The sequence below is a fragment of the Anser brachyrhynchus genome (genome assembly GCF_964034855.1).
Source record: "Anser brachyrhynchus genome assembly, chromosome: 5".
Classification (NCBI taxonomy): Eukaryota; Metazoa; Chordata; class Aves; order Anseriformes; family Anatidae; genus Anser; species Anser brachyrhynchus.
In genome coordinates this window covers 30,711,956-30,739,773 of record NC_137699.1, presented here as the reverse complement: position 1 = coordinate 30,739,773, position 27,818 = coordinate 30,711,956, and the positions used below count along the sequence as shown (strand labels likewise).

Sequence of the window (27,818 nt, the reverse complement as noted above, 5' to 3'; positions counted from 1 at the left end):
CAGGTGCCTCCGGCTGCCTTTGTTTATCTCTCTTTTCAAAAGGAGCACGAATGGGCTCAGCATGGCTGCAAGGATGGATGTTTCTCGGTGCATCAGGGGAAATGACCAGTCATCCGTCTCTTCACTGTGGAGTCTGCCTGCAGCCATCAATCTTGTAGCCCAGCACGGCAGCTCCTTTGGCTTAGTTTGGCTCAACATTAGATGAACAAAGGGAAATGAAAGCTGAGCAGGGGGAAAGGAGAGAAGAGCAACTATTCTCTATTTCACTTTATTTTCCCCTTGTATGGCTCTCTCTCCACCTCCCCCATTATCATCTATTTTTGCTGTATTTTGTAAGGTGTGGAGAAGGCCCAGAACTTACATTTTTAGGATCGAGGAGTTTACAGCATTTCTCTGTTAGCAGAGAGGAGAAAGGAGAGAGATATTGAAAAGGTCCAGATATATTCATATATATATATATATTCATATATATATATTCAATATATATTCATATTCATATATATATTCAATATATATTCATATATATTCAAGGTCCAGAGCCTCCGTTTTTCAGTTTACTGTGGCAGTTTTCAGAACAAGCCTGCCATAGTTTAGCTGCAATAGGCAAGGGGAAGGAATATAATATCTTTCCTCCATCTTGCTATTTTTCTCCCTTGTTCGTCCTGATTCCTTCTTCAACGCCACTTTAGTGTTTTCAGGTATGTACTTCATCTCTTCACTGCTGTTCTATTCAAAAAGCAATCAACAGAGGCATGTGATGGGGCTGTCTGAGAAAAGGTACGTACTGACATCCAAGAGCCATGATGGCAGCTTATGTCAGCAAATGCAAGCTCACTTGAGTCTAGCCTGCTTGATATCACAGCGCCGGGGCTGCATAAGCTTTGCACAAGCTGCCTGAGCTCATCCAGCACCTGTGATTCATGCTGTGAAACTGGAGGTCATGACAATGTCTTCATTGCTGTTGGTATGCAGCCCGTCAGAATCAAAAACATTTGGATATGTCTGCTTGTAAACCTAGCACTGAATTAACTGAATTCAGCACTGAACTCAGATGGGCCACTTTTGCCTGAAATCGTCAGATTTGATGTACTTTGAGCCAGGCTGGGAGGAAAAGAGGGATATGAGTTCACTGCCTGTGCTGGAATCCCAGAGCTATGGTCTGATTTTTTCCGTGGTGGGTTGCAATGCGGTTGCTTTCTCTGTTTTCCCCTAAAAATCTTGCCTCTGGTTATCATAGCAGAACATGTTTGGCTTACTTTGTAGAAGCCTTATTTAGAGATAGCATTGCTCCTGTTAGCACTGCCCAGTGTGGTGTGTGATTGACGTATTTAATAAATGTGTGATTACATTTACTTTTTAATTTTCCTGGCTAACACCAATGATCTAAGCACCAGGCCTGAAAGAGCCAGGCTCCCCTGCAGAACTGTGGTAGGAGATTTCTCTCTCCCACTTTTTACTGGAGGCAAAGAACTGAGATCTCCCAGGCGTGCACAAAGCTTATTAGGAGATTCAAGACCCAACTAAGCACTAAGACAGAGCAAGGGAACTCCGTAAAAGCAGATATTGGACACAGAGATCTATCTGAGGAGTCTTTACCTGCTTTCAACCCAAATGTGCCATCTGGAGTGAACAGGCTTATGCCAAGATGGGGAAAATTTATACCATCATGGGTTTAAAGGGCTGCTTTGCAGTTTGTGCTGTTTCTTTTTTTTTTTCCTTCTTTTTATCCTAAACCTGAAGCATAGACCCTAAAGAAAAACATATATTTGGTGAAAAGCAGTTTCTCCTCCCCCACACCGTGCTTGTGTAGGCTTTACAAGCGGACACAAGACCTTTCTGAGTGGGGCTATTCAGAGAAATCTCACAGTCCTTCTTTCCTATTTTCCTTATATAGATATAGCATCATTTCCCAATGTGTGTATTTAATTGTCCCCCTTTTAAACGAATGCTCAGATTTTCTGCGGCTACCCATTTTGCCTCCTTGCAATTTTAGAGAAAGACAAATCTTGTTCACGTTGTCATGAGGCAGCCTACCCCAGATGGCACATTTGTGTCTCGGGATGCCCTCTGGCTGGCCTATTGGCAGGCATTCCAGTGGCTCTGAAGGTCACCTTGTTTACACCTTGCCTTTTCCCCCTCCCTATTCAGAGTCTTGCTGAGCCTGCAGGCTGGGCTTCACCATCTGCATTTTCTCTGGTGCCATTAATCTTCCTGTTTACCATTCTGTTATTAATTCTGGAGTTCACCTTTTTGTTTAAACGCTTTATAGGCCTCTTGGAATTTCTTGCCTTTTTTGTGGCAACAGATCTGAGCATCTCAGTACATGATTTGCTTTGTTCTTTCCCATTTCTGAAAGGATACCTACCAGCATCTCATGCCATTTTCTATTACAAGCCTTCCTTCCCATAATAACATTTTTCAATTAAATAGCTTCATCTGTCAGATGCATCTTACCGTATGAGTAAATATTATCCTTATTCTTTGGGGTTTGTGAATTGGCCAATGAAGCCTGGTATCTGTGAAAATAGTTCAGTGTTTTTCTTGAGTAGAAAAAAAAAAAGTGTTTAAACCTGTTTTTTGTGAGAACCTGTGAGAACACCTTGCCTTTTTGGTGCATTTTATTTGAATGTCTGAATGCCTATGAATATTAAACAAGTCCTACCAAACCCTAGAGGATAGATGAAGGCTATCTCCTTTTGACAGATGATGGAAACACAGAGGGTACCTTTGTTAGAGTTTGGCCCAAGATCACATAGGGAGGCAGCAGCAATGCCAAGGGCAGCGTCTAGGATGATTGTTCCCTATCCCTTGCTAAAATCATTGGTCACTTTGCTGTGGCCTTTCTGTTCTTCAGTGGTTTATACGTGTTTGAGCCCTGTGTGATGAACCAGTTCTGCTTGGCGTGGCTGACTTCTTCAGACAGTGTGCCATGCAAATGTGGCTGTCCTGCTTCCCAGCACTGCCTGGGTTGCAGAGCACTTTGCTCCTGCAACTGGGAGCTTCACAGACACGAATGCAGGATGAGGGCCAGGACACCTGTAATCTGGCTGCGCAGCACTAATAAGCCCTGCCGCATCTGTGCTATTGCCTTTAGAGCTGCCAGGGTGTCTCTGCCTGCTCCCCGGTGCTTTGGGTGTTGGAAGGGCATTGTTAACTGAGCTGCAGCATCACACAAGCATGCGGAGGCAGCTAGAGCTCAGCACTGCGCTCAAGCAAATCCCCCTCCTCATTCCGGCACAGGAGAAAGCGCGGTGCAGGCTCCCAGGAACCGCTGCAGGACTCAGATTGGCTTTGGCAGGTTTATCAGCTCTGGCTTGGTGCCGGCTCTGCTAGGCCCAGTCTGAATTAATTGGGATGCCTGCGCACTGTGGTTGAGAGATAACTGCATTACAGAGATTTATCTCTTGCTAAAGGTATCCCCTCCACTGTCCTCGATAAGGGAGAGGAGAAGCTATGCAAAATTTGTAGCAAGGTTAAGGTATGGATGGTTTTATGTATGGTTTATGTATGAGGCTAGATTCGGTGCTGTCACGTATGGAAATGGTACAGTTGATTGCGATGGAGGTCCACTCCCTGCTAGAGTTTGCAGACTGTGCTGTGTCAAAGTGGCTCATGTTTTCTGATAGCTTTCTTGGTACTGGATAATGAGCAGGTTCTGCTTCTTTTGACGAGTCAAGAGGCCAAAGGCCCATCCATCTGTGTGAGTGTATCTACATGACCGCTTACAGATAGGTTGACCAAGTTATTCTCTTATGCCATACAGGCCAGAAGCCATGTCAGGGTGATGCAAGGCCTAGAAAGATAAGCAGGAACTTTCTCTAAATCGTAGTCGTTACCCAGCCTCTGTCCCCTGATGCTATCTACTGTGTTTGCTTGTTCTGGTTCTGCTAAGTCCTGGTTGTGGTTTGAGCCGATCTAGAACGCAAATGCAAGAGCGACCATGAATGCAAGTGAGTGCTAGAATAATGTTACTGACAGGAGATATTCCTTTATGATTTGAACACTGAGGGTAGTTATTTGATCCAGCATTTAGCCTGATATTGTAATTCGGCAGTTTTTGAAAAGCAGGTACAGTATACTGTATGTGACAATGATTTATGTTTGCTGAGAAATAAATCTGTAAAAAACTTCTAAAAGACAAACAACAAGAGGGCTGTTTTTTATTTTATTTTTATTTTATTTTATTTTATTTTATTTTATTTTATTTTATTTTATTTTATTTTATTTTATTTTATTTTATTTTATTTTATTTTATTTTATTTTATTTTATTTTATTTTATTTTATTTTATTTTATTTTATTTTTACTGTGAGATTTTATAGAGGCATTCTATTCTGCCAAAGAAATACATCTGCTTGTAAAGTCCATGTTTTGATGATGGGTTAAGCTAAACAATACCTAACCTTATGCTTGAGGGTCTCTGCTCTTTTTTTTTTTTTTTTTCAATTTTATTTCTCCCTCGTGTTGTAGCACCCTGAGACATGTTTTAGCCAGGAGCTGATAGAATCTTTCCATTGGATCCTGATTTTAAAATTCAAAGTTGTCCTCTGCTTTTTCTGCAGTTTATGCTGAGACTGAAGAAAGTTATAGTCCCCCCATATCACAGCTTCCTGTCTTTCATCTCTTCACTTTCTTTCCCTGCCATTGCCCCATTCCCCCAATCTTACAAGAGTGGCAGCTTTGCAGTAAGAGGTGCTAAGGAGGCACTGGGACTTTTCAGTCTCCCAGTGCTCCCTAGGCCAAACCTCAGTAAGCTCTAAATTTGCAACAAGTGTTTAATAAGATTCATTTTGGAGTATTAGAGGATCCCATGGCTTCAGTCTGTTGCACCGTGTGGGTGCAAAGCAGAGCTGTGCTCTGCCCCTAAAGAGGAGTTTTCACTTAATGGAGGATAGTCCTCCAAACTATTCTTTCTGTGCAAAATGGTCTATTTACAGAGAAACAAATAACCCCTCGTTTTCAAGTTATCTTGCTTCTAAAACATGTTTATCTTTCTATTTAACCTAATTCTCATTCTCACTGTGGCACTGTTTACCTTGAGAGTGCAATAGTAGGCATGAGGTTCGAGGGTGGAATTGGAGGGGGCGACAAAGGGTTACCAGAGAAGCCTTCCAATCTCCAGTCCAGCCGTGGCTTTATTGCATCTGACTTGGATTAAAAATTAAGCAAATTTGATGTTTACTAGCCTCTAGTGTCGTTTGTTTGGCTTTACAGACCCATTGTGAGAATCCATGTTACCAGCAGTCTAGTGTTGGGGAACACCCAGGGCTGGGATGGCTGAAGGTCCTGTGGATCGGGGTTGGAGAGGACTCTAAGTGTAGAACTGACACTGGCAAGTTTACTGCAGATGGGTGCTGAATTGCAGTGATGTTGGGATTACGGGCTGGGATAGCAGGGACCGTGGAAGGTGAAGGTTAGATCATAATGGCAGTAGCGTGTAGCAACTGCTCCTGGGATAGCAGGTGACAGTGCAGGAAAAGAAGAGTTTTGAAGATCCAGGTCTGCAGGAGGAATGAAGATCGCTACTGCGCTGTGCTGGCAGATGCATGCTTAAAGAGAAAAGCTTGCAGAGCCCTGCCTGTAGTGTACCTGGTTGTGGTTGTTGCTGTGAAAGCATCCCTTCCAAGGGCAGTAACAAATCACTATAAGCAAGGAAGCAAACATGCTGAGGAGAATCTGGTTGTTCACTTACAGAAAAGCTACAACATCCAGCTATTCAATGTAAAGCATTGTCTCCTCTTTTTTTCTTAAGGGATTCCATCCCCCCTGCCCCCACCCTTTGCACTCTTAACGCTATATTTGTGCCTTGGAGATGTGGAGATGAGCATATGATGGATGGATGGATGCTGCTTGTCTAGGTTTTTCACCACCATTTCCCCCGGGGCACTCTGTCTGCTGGCAGAGAGCACCATCCCAAAAGATGGTATCTTTTGCAAACTCGACAGCTAACAGACAGCTTCTCTCTCTGCATATTTCCCAAAAGAAGAGCAGGCTTAATCTGGTTTTTATATGGCATATTTCATTATAATCTTTTTGACTTCCCATGTTCCCAATACACCATCATAAATAAAACGCTGGGGGTGGGAACAGCAGAGATGCTGAGGCTTCACACTCTTGTGACACTGATAGATTCTCATTTTAAACTGTCATGGGATTTAATTGCTTGCTGAGCCACTGCGCTGCACTTTCAGACACATCCTGCCACATCGTCTTAATGAGCTTAGTGGCTGCATTCGCTCAGCAGTAGTTCTGTTTGCTGTGAATTAGGTGGCTTTTTCAGACCACCTATATGATTTTAAAGAGCCAGCGGTTCTTAAGGTAATATCCTTGGATTTATCCATTTTAAAGAGCAGTTCGTGGACTCCTAATATATAGTTTCCTTTGGCACTTTTTATGTTCCAAAAAAACAGTACCAAGAAACAAAAACACAAGAATCTATGTGCAAAGTCAGTGTTTGTCTAAGAGGGTTTTTGGAAGCCGGATTGCTTTGGTTTGCATAGTAGCTGTCTCTGGCATGATAGATCATGCTGGAACTCACCCAATAAGTATCTCTGTTCCCAATTAGAACTGGAAATGGAGCTGCTTACGAGTGCACAGAGATGATGGCTTGGGTGGCAGCTGCTACTGTGGAGATGGAAATGATCCATTGTAAAACAAATACGTTTCACTGTATAGAAAAAGGGATGGTTGTTTTTAATTTATGTTTCAAAGAGACACTGAAAAGTTGCTTAGCTCCTAATGCGTTGTAAACCAAATGCGGCATATTTAAAGACAGGCATGTGCTGCTATTTTGGTGAATCAAAACTTGCAAAAGCCCACCATTTTGTAGGATTTGCGAAAATGTGATTCTGTTGGAGGCAGCATGTCGACAGAAAACAGATACGGGAGTGGTACCAGCCTGGGTGCTTGTTCAGATGCTACCACTGCAGTTTAAGGACCTTGATAAATACAGAGGTTGTTGCACTGAGCTGGTAAACAGAAATAACCACGTTAATTTAATCACTATGGAAAGGACTCTGCCAAGTTAAGAAACATAAATTTTAATTATATGTACACACACATTCGAATTATACTATATGCACAACATTTAGCTGTGACACCAATAATAGCTTGGTTTATTAAAACAGGAAGGACTCTGAAATAACATCTTTTTCACTGATGATTTTTGGTGATTTCACTCTTCTATTTTGTATGGTTCTGGCTTTTGGTCTGTACTATTTCCTGCATCTCCTACGCTAAACAGGTGCTATTGCATTTGCAATACTAATCAAAAGGAGATTTACCTACAAGCTGTCTTAAAATTGTTATGTATAAAAGAATAAGCTTTTAGTTATATTGCTGTTACTAGTAGTTATTACTTGTAATAAAGATTATGTTCTCTTAAATTGCAATGTCTGAAGAAGAGCTTGTGGTACAAACTAGGAGTTACAATAGAAAGAATTTAGAACAATTTGTGGGTAGCAAATGTTATTACTTATATTTAAAAAGGATTTGGATGTGATTCAAGAATTTAAAGAGCCATAAATTCTACATGAACATTTAAGAAATTGATTGAAACAGTAATTAGGTATAAGCAGTAAAGCACCTCAGAAATGATGATATAGGAGGTTCTGACTGACTTCCCCCACCCTCCAAAAGGAAAATCATGTCTCACCACTCTCTTAAAATTCTTTACATGACATGTAAAGAATTAATAGATGAGGAGGTTGACAATTTACTTAGACTTTCTGAAGACCTTTGGTCTTCTCCAAAGAGGAACAAAGCATTGTTGCAGATCAAGACTTCTAGAATAAAATATGAAGCAAAGAAAAAATGAAACAAAGAATTTTATAGAGAAAGGCTAAGAGCTGGTGCATCAAGGTTTGGTGTTCAGTCCAGTGTTGTGCAATATAGTAATGAAAAAACTGGAGAGAGAGGGAGTACGTTGTAAAGTACAAAGGTTTGCACATAGTACAAAGTTATCTGGAGCTGTCGTGGCCAGGGAGGTCTGTGCTGGCCTCTTTGGGGGGGCATCTGAATGTCCTCGGGGAATGGGCAGTGGGATGGACATTTTAATTTGTTACCTGTATGTTGAAAGTATTGCCTGCTGGAAGTTCTTGTCCCTGTTACAAGGTTCATAATCCCGCCTAGCATGCAGCTGTGGAGACTGTTAAGACTCTGGATGCTGCCCGAGGGATAATACTGTGGGTAATATGAAGAATATTGTAATGTATTTGTTTAAATGGGGGCTGTGGATTCATCTGAACATATCAGGTGCAATATTGGTCCATCCTGGGGAGATTACTGAAGAATGAGAGGAAGTTCAGAGAGGTCTAACATGACAAAGCCATATGGAAAAGCTCTCACAGCAGAGAGATGGAAAAGATTGTGACTGTTTATCTTCAAAAGGAGAGGAATAAAAAGAAATGTAAAAAGAAGTTTGGTCAGGAACTTCTATTTTCCCTATCTTACAGCAAGAAGATAAATAAATCTGCTAAGCAAGCAATAAATAAAGTGAAACACTCCTTATTTCAAGCCATAGTTCAACTGTTGAACTCAGTCTGGGAGGAGGACATTGAGAAAAAAAGTGTATCAAAATTCAGAAAGGGATGGGCTATTCTGCGTATTTCCAAAGGACCCAGATTTAGGATAACTGGAAGTGATACTGCATTTATCCCTCAGGACTGACCTATTAGATAGCATTTAAACATTTCTCTAGGTAAACTGAAACATCTTTTAGATTTTTGGAGGTTTTTGTCTCTGAGGATTCAAAAAGTGTTTTGGAAATAAAATTTCCTGACTTCATTACTGTATGCTTTTACAGACCAGCCATCTTTCAGGAAAGATTGAATTCATTACAGGGACTGAATTCATTACAAAGGTGTTGTCTATGGACCTTTGTAGGTTTATATGCTGTAAAGTTTACATTTCAGATAAGATAGTGAGGAGAGAGAACCATTTCCCACTTTGTAGAGCTGCTTAGGAATGAAAATGGCCTCAAGAATCTACCAGCAGAGAAGGAAATAAAGGAGCTGAATAGTTGTTAGCTTAGTGGGCAGATGGAAGGCAACTGCCCTGACTTTCTGTTCCCCAGATATCCTCCTTTCTAATTTAATTCTTGGTTATTCAATCTCCTCAACAGTAAACTGGGAATAAAAGTATTACCTTATACTGCCTTGTCAGTGGGATGTTAAATTTAATAATTAAAAAATGCTCTGAGAGCTTTGCATGAAAAGCCTCCTGGAGTGCTGCTGGTGGGAGGTGGCAGCACCACACAGAACAACCGTGCTTTTTTAAGGTCAAAAAAGGGCAGCTATCTTTAAGCCTACCTTTTCCCCTGACTTGATGTTCAGTATCGCTGGAACAAACAGGAGCTACTTTTCCTTTCATATATGTTTTACTTATCCCCTCCCTTCCTTGCTCATTCCCTTTTCTAATGCATTTGTTTGCTGAGTATATCAGAGGCAGGCGTAGCTTGTCACAGTGAAGCAATGTTTGTTACTGATGCCCTTGAGCTTGCTTGAAGCTTCTTCTCTTGCTGAATGTATGATGACCTGTTGGATTTTGCAGTCCTGCAAGGTTCACAATACAAAACAAATGCCCTTTTACACCTAAGCACAGGACTTTGAAACAAAGCTGAACACACAGCTAGAGATGATTTTGGAGGTTCCTTAGTGACTTTAGATTCAAGTGTTGTGACTTGCACATAAATTGAGTCTAAAACCCCTTCTTTCTATTGAAATGTCTGGATTTAGCATCCAGAGGGAGGTACTAGGTGTTCATACAGGGAATTTCAATCCGTGTGATTCTCTGTTGACTTCTCTGTCATTTTTTTATAGCTCAAAAAAAGGAGAAGGTGGGGAGGGTGGTATAATGGGGGAAGGTGTGCAGAGCTTGATGCTAAAAACAGAGGCCTGGTTGAACAGACCTCCTTGCAATGAGAAGGGGTCAATTCACTGTTGACCCCTTCCCATTGTGTTGGCTGTCCTGGGAGTTTCCTTTGAAAATCCCAGTGGTTTGGGTTTACTCGGCCTCTCCCTCCATGAATAGAATAGCTTTTGCTGGAGTTTTGCTGGAAGTTTTGCTGGATTTTATGTGGTTATTGGCTGAGCAGTGTTCTCTCACACAGAAGACTTGAGCAAGCATGTTGTGGAAGCACTGATCAGGGACCCTGAATCGTTTGCTGGCTTAGAGGTTTTCACATATAGAGCAAACATAATCCTGGGACACAATTGCCCCCAGGAAACAGATTACAATTTACTGTCCCAGGTGGAAGTGTTCATTCATTATTTGGATTGCAGGAGTGATTTGAGGCTTTATAAACACAAGAATTTCTGCCCTGCAGAGCTTACAACTCAAGGTGATAGAAAAGCAGGGAGCTTCAAGCAGACTGGGGAACGCAAGACAGTTCTAAAAGATGAAAAGTGGACAGAGCTGTGAAATCAGCACAGCAGACGCTGATTTGTAAGCATTGATCCTGTGCATTATTACTTTATAAATCTATTGGCCAAGAGGAAGGAATTCATTTTAGAAGGGAGGGAGTACTTGAGAAATCCACATCTTGGCATTGTCAGTAAAGAGACATTCAGGATGTCTCCCTACCATAGAATTGCTCTGAATGAACACCTACACAAGTAGGATAGAAGCCAAGATCTACAAGGAAAATGTAATTCTTTCCTGAGTGTATTTTAACATAACTTGCTAAAATTAACATGTTGTATTTGCATGCCTACTGCACCATCTCATAATCCAGTGACAGAATTCCAAAGGGGAGGTATGCTCTGTTCCTTCACTTGCATGGCAAGTTGCATCAGGCTTCCTCATAAACCTTCTTTGCCAGTTAAAGCCCCATGCCCCAAGCCTCCCCCTGAGCCACACTTTGGTTCTTACTGCAGTGGCTGAGGTTCATGCTGTTATATGGGCTACATTCTGCACTTGTAACTGTGTTGGCTGATGGTTCTTCATTTGTGTAGTCCCATTTAAATCAAACTGGGTGTTATATCTAGTCCAAAATGGGAGTCAATATTCAATGAAAATTCAAGGCACATCCTTTTTTTTTTTGGCTATTTTAAAAAAAATTTTGATTCTCAGCATTGACCCCACATACTAGGTTTCCACTTTGCCACATGTGGAACATGCCCTGCTGTAGGGAAGTGCTGCTTGTAGCTGTTCTATATAAACTGTGCCAGATGCTAAATTATACTAAACTACTTTGCAACTTCAAAAGATCAGATCTTCATATTTGTTATTTCAGTGTCTAGGAAAGCCTTGGTTTTGTTCTTTATTTGAAGCATAAGGAGTTTACATAAAGGAGAAATATTTTTCCCTCTTTTATTTCCTCTTGATACAGTATGTCCAGCCTTCTTTTCCTGTAAGCAAACAGTAATTGAAAAGATAGCAAATTTTCAGCAAAATAGAAATTAATCCTATAAGGGGATCCATAGAGATTAAAAGAAGAACTTGAAGAATTCTCCTTCAAGATAGAAACAAGCTTGAAGGACTGTCAGTCTTCTGCTTGCCAGCTCTGTCTTTCTGCATGTTAGCTGCCTGGGGGAGATACATGCAGTCAGTGTGTTTTGTTTTTCAGAAGTGGATCTGCCTCTGAAAAAAGATGGGTTCACATCAGAAAGTACAACTCTGGAAGCCTTGCTACGTGGAGAGGGAATAGAGAAAAAAACGGACACTAAAGAGGAAGACACTATACAAGAAATCCAGGTAAAGGAGATCCTTGTGCCTTGACAGCAGTGCTGAATTTTACAATTTGTCTCTAAGCCTAGCAGTTTTTGTCGTGTGACAGAATACTTCATTTCTTGATAGTTGTGTCATTCTGCTGTCAAAATGTTATCAAACCATTGTGCTATACTGTGATGCTCAAAATGAACTTGGGATCTCGCACACTTCTCCTGTCATAAGAATCTCGGTCACTTGGCTGTGTTCTGCATTGCTCGTGTGTTGGGATTTTCAGCAGTATGAGACAGTAACACATGGAACAGCCAAACAGAGATGGGTCACAACCATAAACCAAGTTTTATTGCCTCAGATTTAGAATGAGTTTGGACATGGGTTTGAAGTTGTATTCATAACTGCTGACTATAAACAAAAACATGTAGTTGCTTTGTCTGGTTTTGCTTATACTGACAAGTCTTCAGGAAGTATGCAAGCAAAATAAATAATTAAAAATATGCTAATGTTAATTATCTCAGTTATCATTAGTGATGCAGGTATGAGAACTATTGCCTCTTTGCATGCATTATGGTTTGAAAGTTACAGTTGCCAAAATTCCACTTCATTCTTTAAAAATATTAAAAATAGAAACACATTTGTGGGTCTGTCACAGAATGAATTCAGCTAATATAAATGTTTCTTATATAAGGGCATCTCACTTTATAAAGACATCTTAAATTGCTGGGAAAACAGGCCTCTCCCATAGGAGCAGCAGCAAATCTTTGGTGATGGTACAACACCATTGTGCTATTTGATTCTCTGTTAGTGATTTTTAGGGAGAACCATTAGCAATATGTCAAACTTGGTTGTTTTGGCTGAGATACAAGATCATAGAATCATAGAATGGCTCAGGTTGGAAGGGACCTTAGAGATCATCTAACTCCAACCCCCCTGCCATAGATAGGGATGCCATCCACTAGATCAGGTTGGCCGAGGCCCCATTCAGGCTGGCCTTGAACACCTCCAGGGATGGAGCATTCACAGCTTCTCCTGGCAACCTGTTCCAGTGCTTCACTAGCCATACAGTGAAGAATTTTCTCCTAATGTCTAGTCTAAATCTATCCTCTTGTAGTTTAAGACCATCTTTAGTTTAAGACCATTTAGTTTAAGATGTGGCATTTATACCTGAAACTAGTAAAATTTTGAGTGGCCAACCCCATGCCAAATGAAACAGAAGAGCATGGGGCTTCAAATCTATATTACGTGGAGATCAGCCCTGCTCCACTGAAATTTCACATATTGTAAGGGCAGCAAATTAGGTCTCCTGTTCCCAGTAACACAGGTAAAAGAGCACTGTCAGAGAGGAAGTGTCCCATGTTCACTGAGTGGGGAAGAGTTCTGTACAAGGTGCCACATGTGTTTCCTTTCTCAGTGGTGTATCTGGCTCTAATAAGGTGAGAGCCGTAAAGCCCTGTTCATACCTACTTTCAAAGTCACAAGAAGTCATGGTGCAGCACCATTATGAGATCAACAGGTGCCTTTGGATGTTACTTTGCGAAGTGAGCTCCCAAATTATCCCCAACATCAGTCCAAGGAAAGAGACTTCAGAGATGGTAGAACTAGCACACGTCTGGTCATTAAAGAGCAGAGAGGGGATACCACAACATACTATGAGTTTTTAGCTAAACTGCCTAAGCTGTGACCTGTCATCTGTAAAGTAGTTTCATCAGAAGAGACACAAAAGGCTTGTCTTGCTGTTGTTTCTTATGCAAGCACAGTTTAGCTGGATTCAGTCTGTACGATGATTACTGGAGCCTTTACTAGTGGCCAGCTTTCAGTGTGTACTTCATCACTTGACAGCTAGACTGTAACAGATCAAAATCATGATCAGGGTCCTTCATCCATATCACAAACAGAAAATACAGATATCTCTTTTGTTACTTTGCATGCTCTTCTATGCCATAACTTGAAAGGACCCAGGTTCAGTGGTAAGATGAGCAGGTGGGATAGACACAGGTCTAATTCCCACCTCAGTCCCAGTCACATACCATTCTCAAACTCACAGTATCTGTTAGTAGAAGACTTGGTGCTTAGCTGTGCTGAAGTACATTGGGCTGGGAAACTCTTTTAGAAAGATAGAATAGGAAAATAACAGTTACTTTGCTAAAAGGGTAAGGGTTGCCCCTGCTAAATAGATGCAGTCACTGGGGTCTGCTGTGCAGCTGGTATTTAACAGAGTTGAGGATTTTGCCCTGCTATAAATTAGTATTGAATGTGTGTCTCCATCATTTGCTGGAGAAGACTTAGAATAGCCTTTTGACCATGCATCAGAAAGGCTATGCCCTTTCTACTGAGAATTAAAGCCGTTATACTGGCAGTGTCATCAAATTCACACATGGTTACTTATTCTCCATGTCTCAAATTAATGCTGGAATTTAAAATGAAGAAAGTGGTTTGTAATATTTTTCTTAACTGCACATGTGTAACATTATTAGTATAAACTAGCTCCTTCCTATTCCACATGCAATAAGGTGGCGGCCTTCTCTTTTTTTTTGGAGAAGATTTATGACATGAAGCACCATGAAAATTTAAATTCATATCAGTAAGCTTGCATATTCTCTTACATAGCACTTGTCTCCTCATGTACAACATTTCCAGAGTGCTCCAGTTTTCTAAGACCTAGTTGATCGATGTATGTGAATGCCTGAATTTTGAAAAAACATTTTTTTGTATGTAGAACTGGAACTTGCTTAACTCTTCCACACTCTAGTATTTAGAAGTCCAGTATTATGTGAAATTAGATTTCATGATGGTCTAATCTCATTAATAGCCTCCTGAGATTTAAAAATAAAAGGAGAAAAAGCCAGATGAAGAACTTTTCATTTGAAGAATGAAGAATTCTTCAACTGGCTTTTGTTCCTTTTGTTTCTTATCAATTGAAGATTTTCTACCAGGTTCAAAGAACTACTTATTCTTTTTAAAAAGAATAGGACACTGTCCAATATTAATTGTAAAAACATGGCCGATAAAATAAGAATAAACTTTTATGGCTGGTCTTCCAAGTGCAGGCTTTTTCTTTAAGTATAGTCTCTCTTGTTTCCACAAATGCAGAATTCAGTGCTTGAGGTATGTAGGAAGGAGACAAAGCCTCTATGATTTGCTCCTGTTCTCCCTCTGCTGGCTCTCCAATAGCTGTTAACTAGAAATTATTGGGAAGTGACAAACACAGTAAAAGATTAAAAAAAATCCAAACAATACCTCCCCATCAGTTTAAAGTCACACTTTTGAATCTGCATCCTGGCTAAATGTTGTTGTGGTTTAACTGGATGGTGTCGTGGCAAAGGTAAGTCAGTGGTTCCAGAGTAGCCCCTTATGAAATGGCATCCATATCATGAATGGCAGGAGTGGCTGGGGCCCTTTTTTTGCTTTGTTTGCTACAGGGATGCCAAAGGTTGAGAGGATTTCAGCAAGACATCTTTCCACATTAGTGTTGTGATGGTCTGTCTTGCATTTGTCTGTGCTATGTCCGATTTGTGCATGTTTTCAGGGTGTCTGGCCTGGGTTTTGTCGTCTAGAGGTTACATTTCAGAAGATCAAGAGAAAAGGGTTGAAATTCCCTGACACAGTTATGTGAGATGACGAATTATTGTTATTATTTTCATTATTATTCCTATTAAATATTTAACTGAAGAAGCTATTGTTCCTATTAACTTCAACGAGACCTATACTTCCTCAGCCTTCTCATGCAGCAAGACCCTTGCTTCCAGATTACAGAGTTGTGCCTATGGTGTAAGCCCTGAAAGATGTTACTTTCTAGTTTCACTAAAGATGCTGGAATATATAGAGGAATTTTCTCTATTTTTGCAAAACAGATAAAATTCTAAGCTGCCAAGGAGAAAACAAGTACCGACTTCTATCTTCTTAAAGTGCATGCTCGACATTAGAGGAAAACAAAACAATTTAAGTTGCAAGAAACAAAAATCAAAAAGTCATGCAAACCATTCCCCAGGAAGGGCCTGCATGAGGATACTACTTGTGCTGTCTTGGGGCATCAGCGCTCAGCAATGCCACTATTATTTCCTAGGAAACTTTTTTCCTTGGTTGACTGATATCAGTGGTATTTTTTAATAAGAACTCCTTGAGGAACTGAGGGTGGAAGGGAAAGCAGATTTTGCTTTAGCAGAAAGAAAGAGGGGTTCTGGGATCTGATTTGGCATTATATCATTAATCAACTGTAATTTAATAACGTGCAGTCTCTGTGGAAAAAAGCAGCAGTTGTTCGTGTCATCTTCTTTTCTTCTAACCATTCCTGTTTATTGTTCAACCACAGAGGGTTTTAGAAAATGATGAAAATGCAGATGAAGTAAATGAGGAAGAGGATTTGGAAGAAGATATTCCAAAACGAAAGAACAGGCCTAGAGGACGGGTATGTTGAGAATGTACTGGAATAGAAAGGAAGGAAGCAAACCTCTTCTTTCTAGTGTGTATTTTTCACATGTATTATATATGCAAAGTGTATATCCATGGATATATGAGAATGATAACCTTGTAGATACTTTTCAGTCATACCATCAAAGATTTTTAAGTATATTTTACTTTATTTTTGTAAATTATCAAGTAAAGAGACTTCTTTGAGAGTAAAAAGTTGGGGTGCAGTTATTATTGTGCTGTATTTATAATTTTAATGTGAACTGTAACAATTATGGTGACATCCTGCTATTACAATGCTCTTATTTAAAACAGCATTTACTAATTACAAAAAAAGCAATATATTCAGTCACAACAGCCAAAATAATAATAAAAAAAAGTGTTAGTAAGAGTAACTTGAACTGTGTTATTATGTTTTGCAGCTTTCTCTAAGGTAGCACTTTGTGGCTGATATTTTGGCCTTCTTGAACCCATTGGCAAATAATCCATTTGCTTAAAATGGGCAATATTTTATCTTTAGGGGAGTCCGTGTCCCTTCTCTTACCTAAGATGTCTTTTCACAATTTCAGTAGGGTGCCAGTTAAGTAATGAAGTCAACATTTTAATACTTGGAATCAATATTTTCAATTGTGGCCCCTTAAGCTAGGCATCTAAATAAAAGGGAACACAATTCTCAGAAGTTTCAAGCATTTTCATCTCTCCTTGGTTCCAGTGGATGCTGCAGGGGCACAGGAGCTCTAGAAGTACCTTTTGATGTGTTTATAGGAGTCAAGCAAGAAGGGCCACGTTTTAGGCCAAATGAGCAGGATATAATAGCTTTTGAATAAGAGAGGGACATGAAACCACATTGAATACCTACAATGTACTCATGCATCAAACCCTCTCTTTTGGTTTCTTCTGTTGTTGTATTGTTTCAGTTTTCTGCTCCTCTTTATTTTGGAGCTTAAGTCCTTTAATATAAGATCAAAGCACTTTAATAACTGGATAAGTATATATTTCACCTTCCTTATTCTCAAAATCACCTGAACCAGTTTCTTTCTTTCTTTCTTTCTTAGCCAAAGACCCCCACCTGGAAAAAAATTTTCCAGAAAAATGTAAGTTTCAGAAAATTTGTATGAACCAGTAACCAAAACCAGGAGTTAGAGTCGATATGTGCACACAAGCTTGAATGTAGCTATCAGCTAATATTCCAGGCTAACAACTCTTTTCTTATAAGCTGCCCTCACATAAGTTGCGCATGCTAGTTAGGGTAAGTGAAGGAGAGTGAACAGCTAGAAGAAATATACTACCTGGGAGAAGGGAATTAGCAGTATGCAGATATCCCAGGCCTACACAAAGTTCTGAAGTTACTGTTATGTGCAATGTTGTTCTCCCCTGCTCAGGAAACTGTTTCAGGATAACTGTAGTATTTTTTCTCTGCTACTGTAGGGAGAGGAGTTGGAGGGTAGTAAATGTCATTTTAAAGTGTAAATTTATTACTTATTTTCTGCCCTAGAACTGGCCCCCTGTTAAGAACAGGAACAGCCTTTTTTGTTGCTAACTAACTCCCACTCTGCTAGTGCCCTGGCTTCATTCAGTACAAAAAAAAAAAAAAAAAAAAAGAGAAGTTTGAAGAGTGCCAAATACTTTGAGCAATTTTCATTTTTATTTAATGGCATCAATAACCAAAGTAAAATGTGGTATAAATTAGGATTTCAAAATTAGGGCCAGATATCCTAGCTGTTGAAAACTTGTAAGCCTGGGCTGAAGCCTGAATTGCGTCTTGTTATGAGTGTTTTGTAGCTTTTCAAGCAACCCTTTTATAATGTTAGCCTGACTCAGTGTAGGGAATCGGGACTGAGGATTTCAAATTAGGGGATATGAAACCTAAGCAGCACTCCATTTCTGGGAAGGAGGTTGTCAGGGTGTTTTTAGAGGACAGAAGCGGGGAAAGGATGTCCATAGGAAACTAGATTCTGCAGAGCGTGGCCTTTGGGGATTCAGAAAAGGAGTAAGGGCTGGAGGCATTGATGTAGAATGAATGCAGCAGAACTACTGCTCTGGACATTCCAAGTTGCACATGCCTCTTCCTTTTCCTGCAGCATGATTTTATTTTTAATCCTCAACTTCTCCATCCGTCCCTCTGGCTACTCTCTCTGGCTGCTTCAGGACTGCTTCAAGGCTGCTGTGCCATAGCTTCCAGGCCTCACATGTCAAGTCTCTTAGTCTTTGCTACGTCCTGTCAGGAAAATGAAGACAGTTGTGGATGACCGAGTGCAACAGACTGGAGTGCCGACAGCAAGCACGTGGCACTCGGTTAAGAGCCTTTGGTGCAGCTGCTAAGTTAGCTACCCCCTCAAAGCTAGCCCTGAAACCATGGGAGCATTAGGAAGGACACTGAAAGCTGAAGAGATGGATTTACAGAAGGTTTTTGGTATCTTTGCTGGACAGGGAAAATGTGGTAGGAGCTAGGAGAGAGAGTTTGTTAGGTGGTATGAGAGGAATGCAGCTGCATCTGTAGAACTGTGTGTTCCTCAGCTGAATATCCCATAGCACATTTTCAAAGGCTCTGAAGGTGTTTAGGAGCCCAGCTCCCAGTGAAAGTCATTGACTTGTAAAATTTCCCTGTGTGTTCAGTGCATGAAAAAGTACATCTGACATGTGGTCATGACATGAACGCTGTACCTTTGCCTTTCTGCAGAGAACTGTTTGAAGGGAAACAGCTGGCTGCAAGACTCGTGAAACTCTGAGCAGCAGACCTTAAATTTCCATCCTCTTCTGAGAGGTGTCAACGTAAAAATAGTATCTTCTTACTCAACAGACCTGTTCTCAGTGTATAAACAGACAAACCTACTGACTAGTGACAAAAAAACCCCAAACTTTACAGCTTTTTCACAGCCCTGAAAAGCCAATGCAGCCTGGTAGGATAGGGAGAAGGGATTCTAATCCAGGTACCAGCAGAAATATTTATTAAGGGCCAATCACTTTTCTCTGTGAAGACTGTGATGAGCTGAGGGTTGTACAGCAGCTGAGACAGACCTAAATTCAGCTTACAGCACATTTTGTAATGGTGTTGGAAGAAAGGAACTAGCCTGGGATTGATTTCATAGCTCAGAGGGGGTTTACAGAGCTGGCAGTCAGAAATAAAAATATTGTAGACTAATAAGCTGATTTTTATGCGATATGGTCAGTGAAGTAGCTTCCAACAAACAATTGTTGATGGGTCCTTTTCCAGGGTGAAACTGCTTTTCAGTTCACCCTTAAAAATCTCACTGCGTGTGCGTACTGATCTGCACAGAGGTCTTGGCAGAAGGCAAAGCTGTACTTGTCATACCTAATAGTATTTACACCATCCAGAGAGCTGCAAATCCATGTCTCTCCTTCAGGACTGTGTTAAGAGTTAGACCTGAGCAATCCCGAGGAAATAATACATGACATTTTTGTAAATCCCTGTTTTGACAGACTGTGGTAGGCGAGCGTAAAACAGTTCCTTTTTCCTTCTCTTTAGATGTCCAGTGGAATGCAGCTCAAATATTGCTAGTTCAGTCCAAAATCCACAGATGAGGGACAGAGATTATATGACTGCTTAGTATCTGGGGCACTAATATTCTCAGAATTTCTACATCTTCTCCAGCTTTACTTGCTAAAGCTCTGTTCCTTTCTTATTTTCACATGCAAACGCTTGAAAGATTTGAGTCAGGTGGCCTTGCCTAGGGCGAGAGACATCAACAGTTTAATAAGAGGTGCGGCAGAAACAATTTTGTTGCTTTTAGCCAGGAATAGATTAGCTGGCAGAATTACTAAAGGGCTATGTAGCCATCCACCTGCAGATCACTTTCCTCATATGAAGATCAAGTCTAAAATTATTGTCATCTGCAGACTGTACATTAACTATCATTAAAGAATTGAAGGCCTAGGCTCAGTTTCCAGTTCCACATCAAAACCGCTGCCGTTGGATAGATATGAGCTGTCCCCTTGTTGTTGTCTGGCCTGAGAAGGGTCAGGACCAAGTGTCTTTGATGCTGAACTCCACTCTTACCTCTCAAGCTCAAGACAGAGCAGTGTGTGCTATGGACAAACAGAGGTTTTCCAGGGCTGCCAACTTGCTGTGTTTTAGGAACACAAAACTGCAAAGAGACCTTTCTGGGTAATTCCAGTTCTCCACTAGTGCAGGTAGCCATACTACCTCTTTTCCACTAACTGACCTAAGCTCCATGTTGTAGTGAACCATGGTATCTTTGTCCCAGTTAGAAGGCCCTTTCGAAACGCTGCTTTCCAGCTAGAAAACAAAACAAAACAGCCCACCATCACCTCTGAAAATATGGTAGTTATTTCACCTCTGCTTTGTTTGTTGCCTGTTTTCTGGCTGGTTTAAAGGTTATATTTATCCCTTACCACCTGTTCATCTATTTTTTTTCATTCATATTCAGTAAGACAGGTATTTGAACATCTTCAGAAATGAATGTTTGATGATACTTGACTGAATATGTGCTGGCAGTAGCATACTGCTATGGATGAACAGTTTGGGTTATCTGTGGAGGGGATCTCTGCTGCATTACGAGATCCATTTGCATAGTGCATATCTTAGGAGTTGAAGGGTCAAGCCTACCCTTGATAAACCTGTGTGGAAGCTGAGGATTTATTTAGTTTATGTTGCACATTTTTCATAGGAGGGTGAGGGGCACAAGGAGACCCGAGGGGCAATGGAATAATGTTAACATTCTTCTTGTCCTTGCAGGCTCGGGGATCTGGAGGTGGCAGGAGACGGAATGATGCTGCCTCCCAGGATGATCATGACAAACCCTATGTCTGTGACAGTAAGTAGCAACCAGACAAATGACTTTGCTTCCAGCCTGGTCCTACCAGCTCGGTGCACTCAGGGTTCATCTTTTCTTTTCCAGCAAAGTATTCTGCTGCTCTCTGACTTGCATGTTTGCAACCTGCTGCTGCTGCTCTTGGTGTTTTTTGCATGAAGGAAATATAATTAAGTCCTCAGCAAGACTCCACCTCCCTTTGTGCTATAAGTCATCTCTTATATTTTCTTTCTCTTTCTCCTTCTCTTTTTCTGGCTTCTTGGCCTTTTGTCATCCTTTCCCCCATGTAAGATTCACCCTCTATTTCTTTCTCTGTTTCAGATAGTTACAAACAAAAGCATAACTCAAAAATCTCCGACAAAGGTACTTCACCCTTGTTGTCTCTCTTCATATATTTGGTGATTCTCTTTCCTTCAGTCCTTTTAAAATCTCACTGGGCTAAATTTTGAAGGTCTTATTTTCATCCCTTATTCAGAAAGGACTCTTGTGGCATCATCAGGAGATGAGCCTTCCTAAGAAACAAACACAACTGGAATGCTCTGTTTTGATACATATTTCCCTTGAGTATGACAATACTGTTTGACATCTTTCAGTGGGACTGCAGGTGAAGTAAGGCATTGCCCAAACTGAAAAAAGATATCAGAGTCCTAGTATGAAGAAGGAGTCAAATATTTGTTACACACTGTATTTTTTAAGGTCTAGTACTTGGTGCTTTTCTTCTTTTTATATTCATTTTTTTGCTTCACTATGTCATTTCCATGAGGGACACTCGTCTTTACCTACATGCTTTTGAGATTTCTTATCTGAAGACCTACTGCAGAGTGTTTGTGCAGTGAAGAGTATTATTAGAGTGCCTTCTATAGTACAAGACAATAACCTAACAAAAAATAATAGAAGTAGGAGAATAACAGGAAGTTTTCACTTCTGTGACCCAAAAATGTTTGGTGGTTTTGAGGAAAGTTAGAACTCCCTTTTTTCCACTGTTTAACTATCTTACAGTGTTACTGACACTGTAAGTATTTAGTGGCTAATATTGGTGGTAAGGGGAAGACGGTTGGACCAGATGACCTTGGAGGTCTTTTCCAACCTTAATGATTCTATGACCTTGAAAGACCAACCATTACTATGTCAATCTCTGGGTATTTTCTGCTAATTTTTAAAAACATGAAGAAATATGGTGCATGGCTGGTAAATGAAAACTATATTCCATATGGTTAAATCATATTCTTTTATAGCGAGACCAGGTGACTGTGCATAGTACAATACGAACATGTTTGGTATATTACTTCAGCAAGGTGAATATTATAAGGGCTGCTGGGAATGAGTAGATATAGAGAGACTTGCAGATGAATGGGAGTGTCTGAACATATAATCAAGGATGAAGAGCTCTTTAGGATTTGAAGAGCTGAGAGACTTCTACTGCAGTTATATAGTTGTCATTCTATGTTGGAAGAACTAAAATATGTCTTCTAAGACTTATCTAGGAGCTCACTGTATATCTTGTAGAAAGACACAGCTTTCCTCTGCTAGTACATGCATAATTACCTTAATCACTTTTTTGGAACATCATTCTAAATCCAAGGACACTTGTCAATGTTGTATGCATTTTGAACATAATGACTCTTTATCGTGTGAGCTTGCTCTGCTTTTGGATCTTATGGAGAACTCACAACATGCATAGTAGTGATTTGAACAGAGTAGATAAAACATCTAAGATACCAAAGCAGGCAGCAGAAATCTGAGTTGAAGTCTATGCTCTGGTACATTGTTGTACTGATGGAATTTTGCCTTGGCTTACGTTTTGGAGCATAAATTTCCTCTTTGGTTTTGGAAGTATAAACTTTCCTATTTCATTTGGCTGATACCCTTCATTTTTAAGAAACATATAGTCAGAGGGTGAGTCATAAGGAGTTTTGGAATCCAAACTTTACACAGTAACTCCTCCTTTTCCATTGTAGATAGCTGAGAAGAGGGTTATGTGGTAGCAGAACTCTTACCTGACTGTGGAGCAGAAGAACTGTCCCAGTTGCAGTGCAATCCTCCTGAAATAATATCCTGCCAATGTTAACTTTCTGTAGAAATATTGTATACAAATTCATAGTCAATAATTGGCTTGTCCATTCTGAGACCTTTTTCCTGCTTGGGTGATCAGTACACCAATAAAGGATTTCTTTAATGATTTTTTTCTTTGAAAAGATTTGCTAAATAATTTTGTAGATAAATATCAATCTGATCATGGTAGGTTAGATATTGGTTTGCAGTACTCCATGTAGAGGTGTTTTGGTCAGATAGTTTGGTTTTACATGGAAATGTGCAGGTCAAAAATAGTGAATCTGTTGCATGGTTTGAAGAACATGATTCCTACAATCATGTTATTGATATGAATAATTACTTTAGTAGGTGGACACTACTTTTTCTGTATATTCTTTAATTTACTTCCAGGTTGCCTTTTCTGTATGTGTTCTGATATTTGAGTTTGGAATGTGACCACAAAGAAGAATGCACAAGCATATCTAAAACAAATTAATTTTGGTATTTAAGTGTATGACCACAAAAATGATTTGTGGTGAAGAACCACTATGCTCTTTTTTCACAGTTGTGCGTTCATATTTGTAGGAAATGAGTATATCACCAGGCTTCATCAGGAATAAGAAGGTTATGTGAAATACCTAGCCTGTGTGTGAGTAAGATGATGCAAGAGCTATGACCAGCTGACAGTGCCTCTTGTGTTGTAAAATAGCAATGTTATTTCTGAAATGACCTGCCTTTGGTAGAAGAAGCATTCAGCTATGCACCAACATTTAAGTTCATCCCAATATTAAAGCTGACTGGAAATATGGAATCTCTATACTCAGGGATGTTTTCAAAGCTTTCAAATTTTATGTCATCCGGTGTTGTTAGGAAAACATGAAACCTCTGTTTGGTTGTTTGCCTGTTTTGTAGAATTAAATATTCTAAAATACTTCAGTTGGTTTTATTGAGTATATACTGTATCAGAAGCTCAGGATGAAATATTTGGCCATTCAAAGCATTAATAAAATTGCTAATAAAATCATGAAATGCTTTATTTCATTAAATTGCAAATGGAAATGGGTTAGCCAGATTTTTACCCAGTTGTATTGGACAGTGTTGTGCCTTGAGCTCCCTTGGGAAAAAAGCCTTGATAAGAAAAGTGGCAGAGTAACCTGGTGTAAGGTGGGTATAGGCAGGAAATGGTACCACAGTGGGATGGTCAGCTGCTGTATCAGAGCAGACCCAAATGTAGCCTGAGTACCTGGCTAGCACGGCCTCTGATGTCAGTCCAGAGAAGTTGAATATACTGTTCAAGATGTACTTGGCATGTGGTTTGTAATGGAGGAACAGAGTGAATGAATGTATGAATGCCTACGTATGTAACAAAAATCGATGTTGTGTGGTGATGTCATGTGGTTATAAAATGATAAGCTGAGCAACAATTATGCTACCAGCCTGCAGTCTTAGAAAATAATTTTGCTATTTTTATATTTACTTTATTATTTATTTATTTATTCATTCATTCATTCATTCATTCATTCTGGGGGAGCAGGGTCGTATGTAAAGTTTTATCTAGAAATATATTCTGGTTTAAAAGTTGCAATCAGTTGTCGCGGCAGAGCTTCATGACTCTGGATGTCTACTTCCTTCAGCCAGACTCGTTAGTTCGTGCTAAATCTCCAGAAGTTATTAACGTCACTCCTGTCCATCCTCATTTGTCTACTTTTATTCTTCTCATGTTTCCACTGATAGTTCCCTACACACTTACCTACTTCTACCTTTGTTTTCTGTTCCTCTATCTGTGGGAGATTTCCCTTGCCCATCTCTAAAAGGAGTTGCTTCTTTTTCTCTTTTCCTTGAACCAATATATCCTTATCTCCTTTTAGTTTTATTCCTGTATAAACTGCAATGTTAGCATAACAACTTATGTTTGTATTGTATCCTTTATTCATGGTCCCTCTGAGACTGAGATATGTATTTAGATCCATTCCTTGTCCAAAAATGAGAATCGACCGAAACGTTCTTATGATCTCTGCTGGATCAGTGACTAATGCAACCTTAAATGTACCCAGAGACACTGATCCTACAGTCTTTTGTAGAAGCCGGTTCTTTTGTCAAAAACTTTATTTTCAGGTTTCTCCAGATACTTATAGTGAATTTCCTCTGCTGCAGTCTAAGACCAGAAGTCCTTGCTCTGTTCTTAGTGGATAACAATGTCTTCTTTCTATGTCTGAAAACAGTTACCGTGGCTTCTTTCAGCTGTGTTTTCTTCAGATTTTTTAATAAGTTTGTTTCTTTTCTCTGAAAAATCCTCAGAGGTTCTTGTTTAAATAACAGTGGCCAGCACTAAGTAGAAGATGCTGTTCTGAAGATAGAAACAATTCATAAGGAAGACAAATGGCTGTTACATTTATATGTAATTTATACTTACCTATATAAATTGGATTTATGCAACTTGCTCTGTTATATATCTGTGAGAGGTGGCTGACCTATTAGGTTGCCTAATAAACCCTTTTTCAACACAAGACACTCCTCTCCAGTGGCAACAGTGTTTTCACCTGTGTCTGCCATGTGAGTTCATATTTAATAGACCCTTTGCTGTAACTTCTTGTTCCTTCCCTGTTCAACCTGCTTGATCCAGTCTGAATATCTGTCATCCTTAGTTTCCTCGTTATACTGTCTTCCCCTGTTTATACCATGTTTTATTGATCCACACAAGATGTCATCTTAATATTTTCTAATTATACTGCTGTTTGAAAAAAAATCTTTAATTGATGAAACTTGTATGGTATATTTTTTATTACTATTCCAATATTTTCTCCAAGAATCAGTGCTCTGCATGTTTGATTCTTTTATTCTCTATTCCACCCTCCAAGTTACTGATAAAAGTAGAGGCAAGTGTTGGACCCAACATGGACTCTTTCAGGTGCTTGAAGATGCAGAAAAGTGTCATGTGAAGTTTTCAAAAGATTAGGCTCCCAATTCTCACTGATTTCAGCTGGAGGTAGTCTCTTAAACTGTTTTCTGTAAATATCCCATTAAGTGCCTATCTGCTTGTGCCTTCCAGATCGTATAAGGCTTGGTGCCTTATTGAACACTTTGAATTTGACTTTGAACTAATAATAATTAATCAGAACATCCTACATTCAAATCATTAGAGCTTGAAACAATTGGATTTTTCTGTGAGTTCATCATCCAGCAGGGTATTGAAATTTCCCTATTTTAAGGTTAATTTTTTCTTCTCCTTTCCCTTTCTGCAGTAAATGTATCACAGGTTCTGCCAACAAAAGGCTAGAATCTTCGGATAGTTTAAGTGATTTAAGATGAACAGATTCCACTGAGCTTCAATGGGAATTGAGGATCTCTCTCTTTTAAGTTCCTTAAAAAAAAAACAAAACAGTTAATTTATATTGTTCTAGCATGACATGCCAACTATAACTCCGTGAGGCCTATTCTTTAGGAACTATATTCCTGTATATGTTCACAAAGTGACTGGTCAAGTAATTACCTTAATGACTCCACCTGCCTTCTTTCTCCTCTCCTTGAAATGGACCCGATCCTGCCATACTCATTTTAAGAAACAACTCATTTGTTCTCTGTAAGGTTTGCTGGAGTATCAAAGGCTTGCAAGATAAGTCATGATGTAGGCTGATTTTTACCAGTTCTCTGAGACTTAGTCTGTTATCGTAATTCTCACAGATACGAATGAATCTAATGCTGTTACTGCTGCTTCTTAGACCTTTGGTTAAATACCACACTGGCAAGCTTATTTAAAAATACTTTGATTATAGCATTATGTTTTTACTTGCTTCTTATAAATCTCCATCATGTCTTCAGCTTCCCTTTAAACTATTAGCAGCATAAGCCCTAAATCATCTCCTGGTATTATCCTTTCTAGTGAATCTCTAAGTAGTTAATAAGCAGTAAGATCTAGAATAAGATGATTGTTCAGATGAACCCAACAAACAACTCTCCCACCATAGCTGCTGTACTTGCCATTCACTGACTATATTATTGGTAGAAAAGCTAGAAAAGCCAACATAAGAGAGGCAAGAACACTTTTTTTTTTTTTTTTAATATTGGATAACACAGCTGTGGAGTGGGTCATATGGTTAAGAGGGGAATAGAATTGTGATTCTAATCCTACAGGGTATCTGTTTTCTGCTTTGCTCCTGCTGGCAATTTATTTATTGAAATTTGGATGTACATATTGTTGGATATATGTGCATTGTTGACCTGTGTGTGTTTTGCTTTGGAGTTCAACCTTCCTGTGATCTTAATACCGAAGATAGATTCTGGAATTTGTCCCTCTGGGGGCAATGAAACAAAGACTATTTACTACCTACAGAAAATCCCATAAGAAATGGGTTAATAAATAACTGCTCTGATAAAAGAGGTGTATAACATGACAGTACTGATCAAAGAGGGACAAGTGTAATGCCTTTCCATCTGTGGAGGTCAAGATACACTGTGTTAATGTTTGAGATCTCTCTGTACCAGAGAGTGGACATAATTGTAACAGTGGAGGTTATATTACCAAACCAATGCAAAATAAGGAATGTGGTGGTTTTTTTTTTGTTTTTTTTTTTTTGGATTGGAGTGAATGGGGGGACAGGAAGATAACTTTGAGGAATGATTGCCCACCAGCAGTTAACTTAAGCTTTAATTTTTGACGCAGCCCTGTTGAGGAGAAAGAACAGGAGGCAAAGGAGAAAAGCAACAACAATGAGGGGGAAAGATTCAGCAAGGGAAAAAAGAAAAAAGCGTATATCCTCCCCCAATTTCCGGTTGCCACTGAAAACATGGATTGTTTCCTTCTGTGTCATACTGGTGACAGATTGTGTAAAATGTATGTGGAGAGCTGGCTGGAACATACCTCACAGCCTGCCAAGGACCAAATGTGTAACAATTTGAAAATGACAGCAACACAGCTATTAAATAT

General features: G+C 39.7%; 1 protein-coding gene across 7 annotated transcripts in view; it reads left to right on the top strand.

Annotated features, from left to right (window-relative positions):
* The window catches only part of DPF3 (double PHD fingers 3), a 170,847-nt gene that overhangs the window by 84,884 nt on the left and 58,145 nt on the right, over window positions 1-27,818 (top strand). For 2 of the 7 annotated variants that reach the window (XR_013952335.1, XM_080596061.1), the window contains 5 exons: window positions 11,566-11,693; window positions 15,973-16,068; window positions 17,126-17,164; window positions 20,788-20,866; window positions 21,185-21,226. Coding sequence is in view for 4 of the 7 variants with exons in the window: in XM_080596061.1 (XP_080452187.1) it covers window positions 11,566-11,693; window positions 15,973-16,068; window positions 17,126-17,164; window positions 20,788-20,866; window positions 21,185-21,226 (384 nt within the window). In the remaining 3 variants the exon portion in view is untranslated. The remainder of the gene's footprint in view (window positions 1-11,565; window positions 11,694-15,972; window positions 16,069-17,125; window positions 17,165-20,787; window positions 20,867-21,184; window positions 21,227-27,818) is intronic. The other 5 variants (XR_013952333.1, XM_080596064.1, XR_013952334.1 and 2 more) reach the window with 3 other exon arrangements.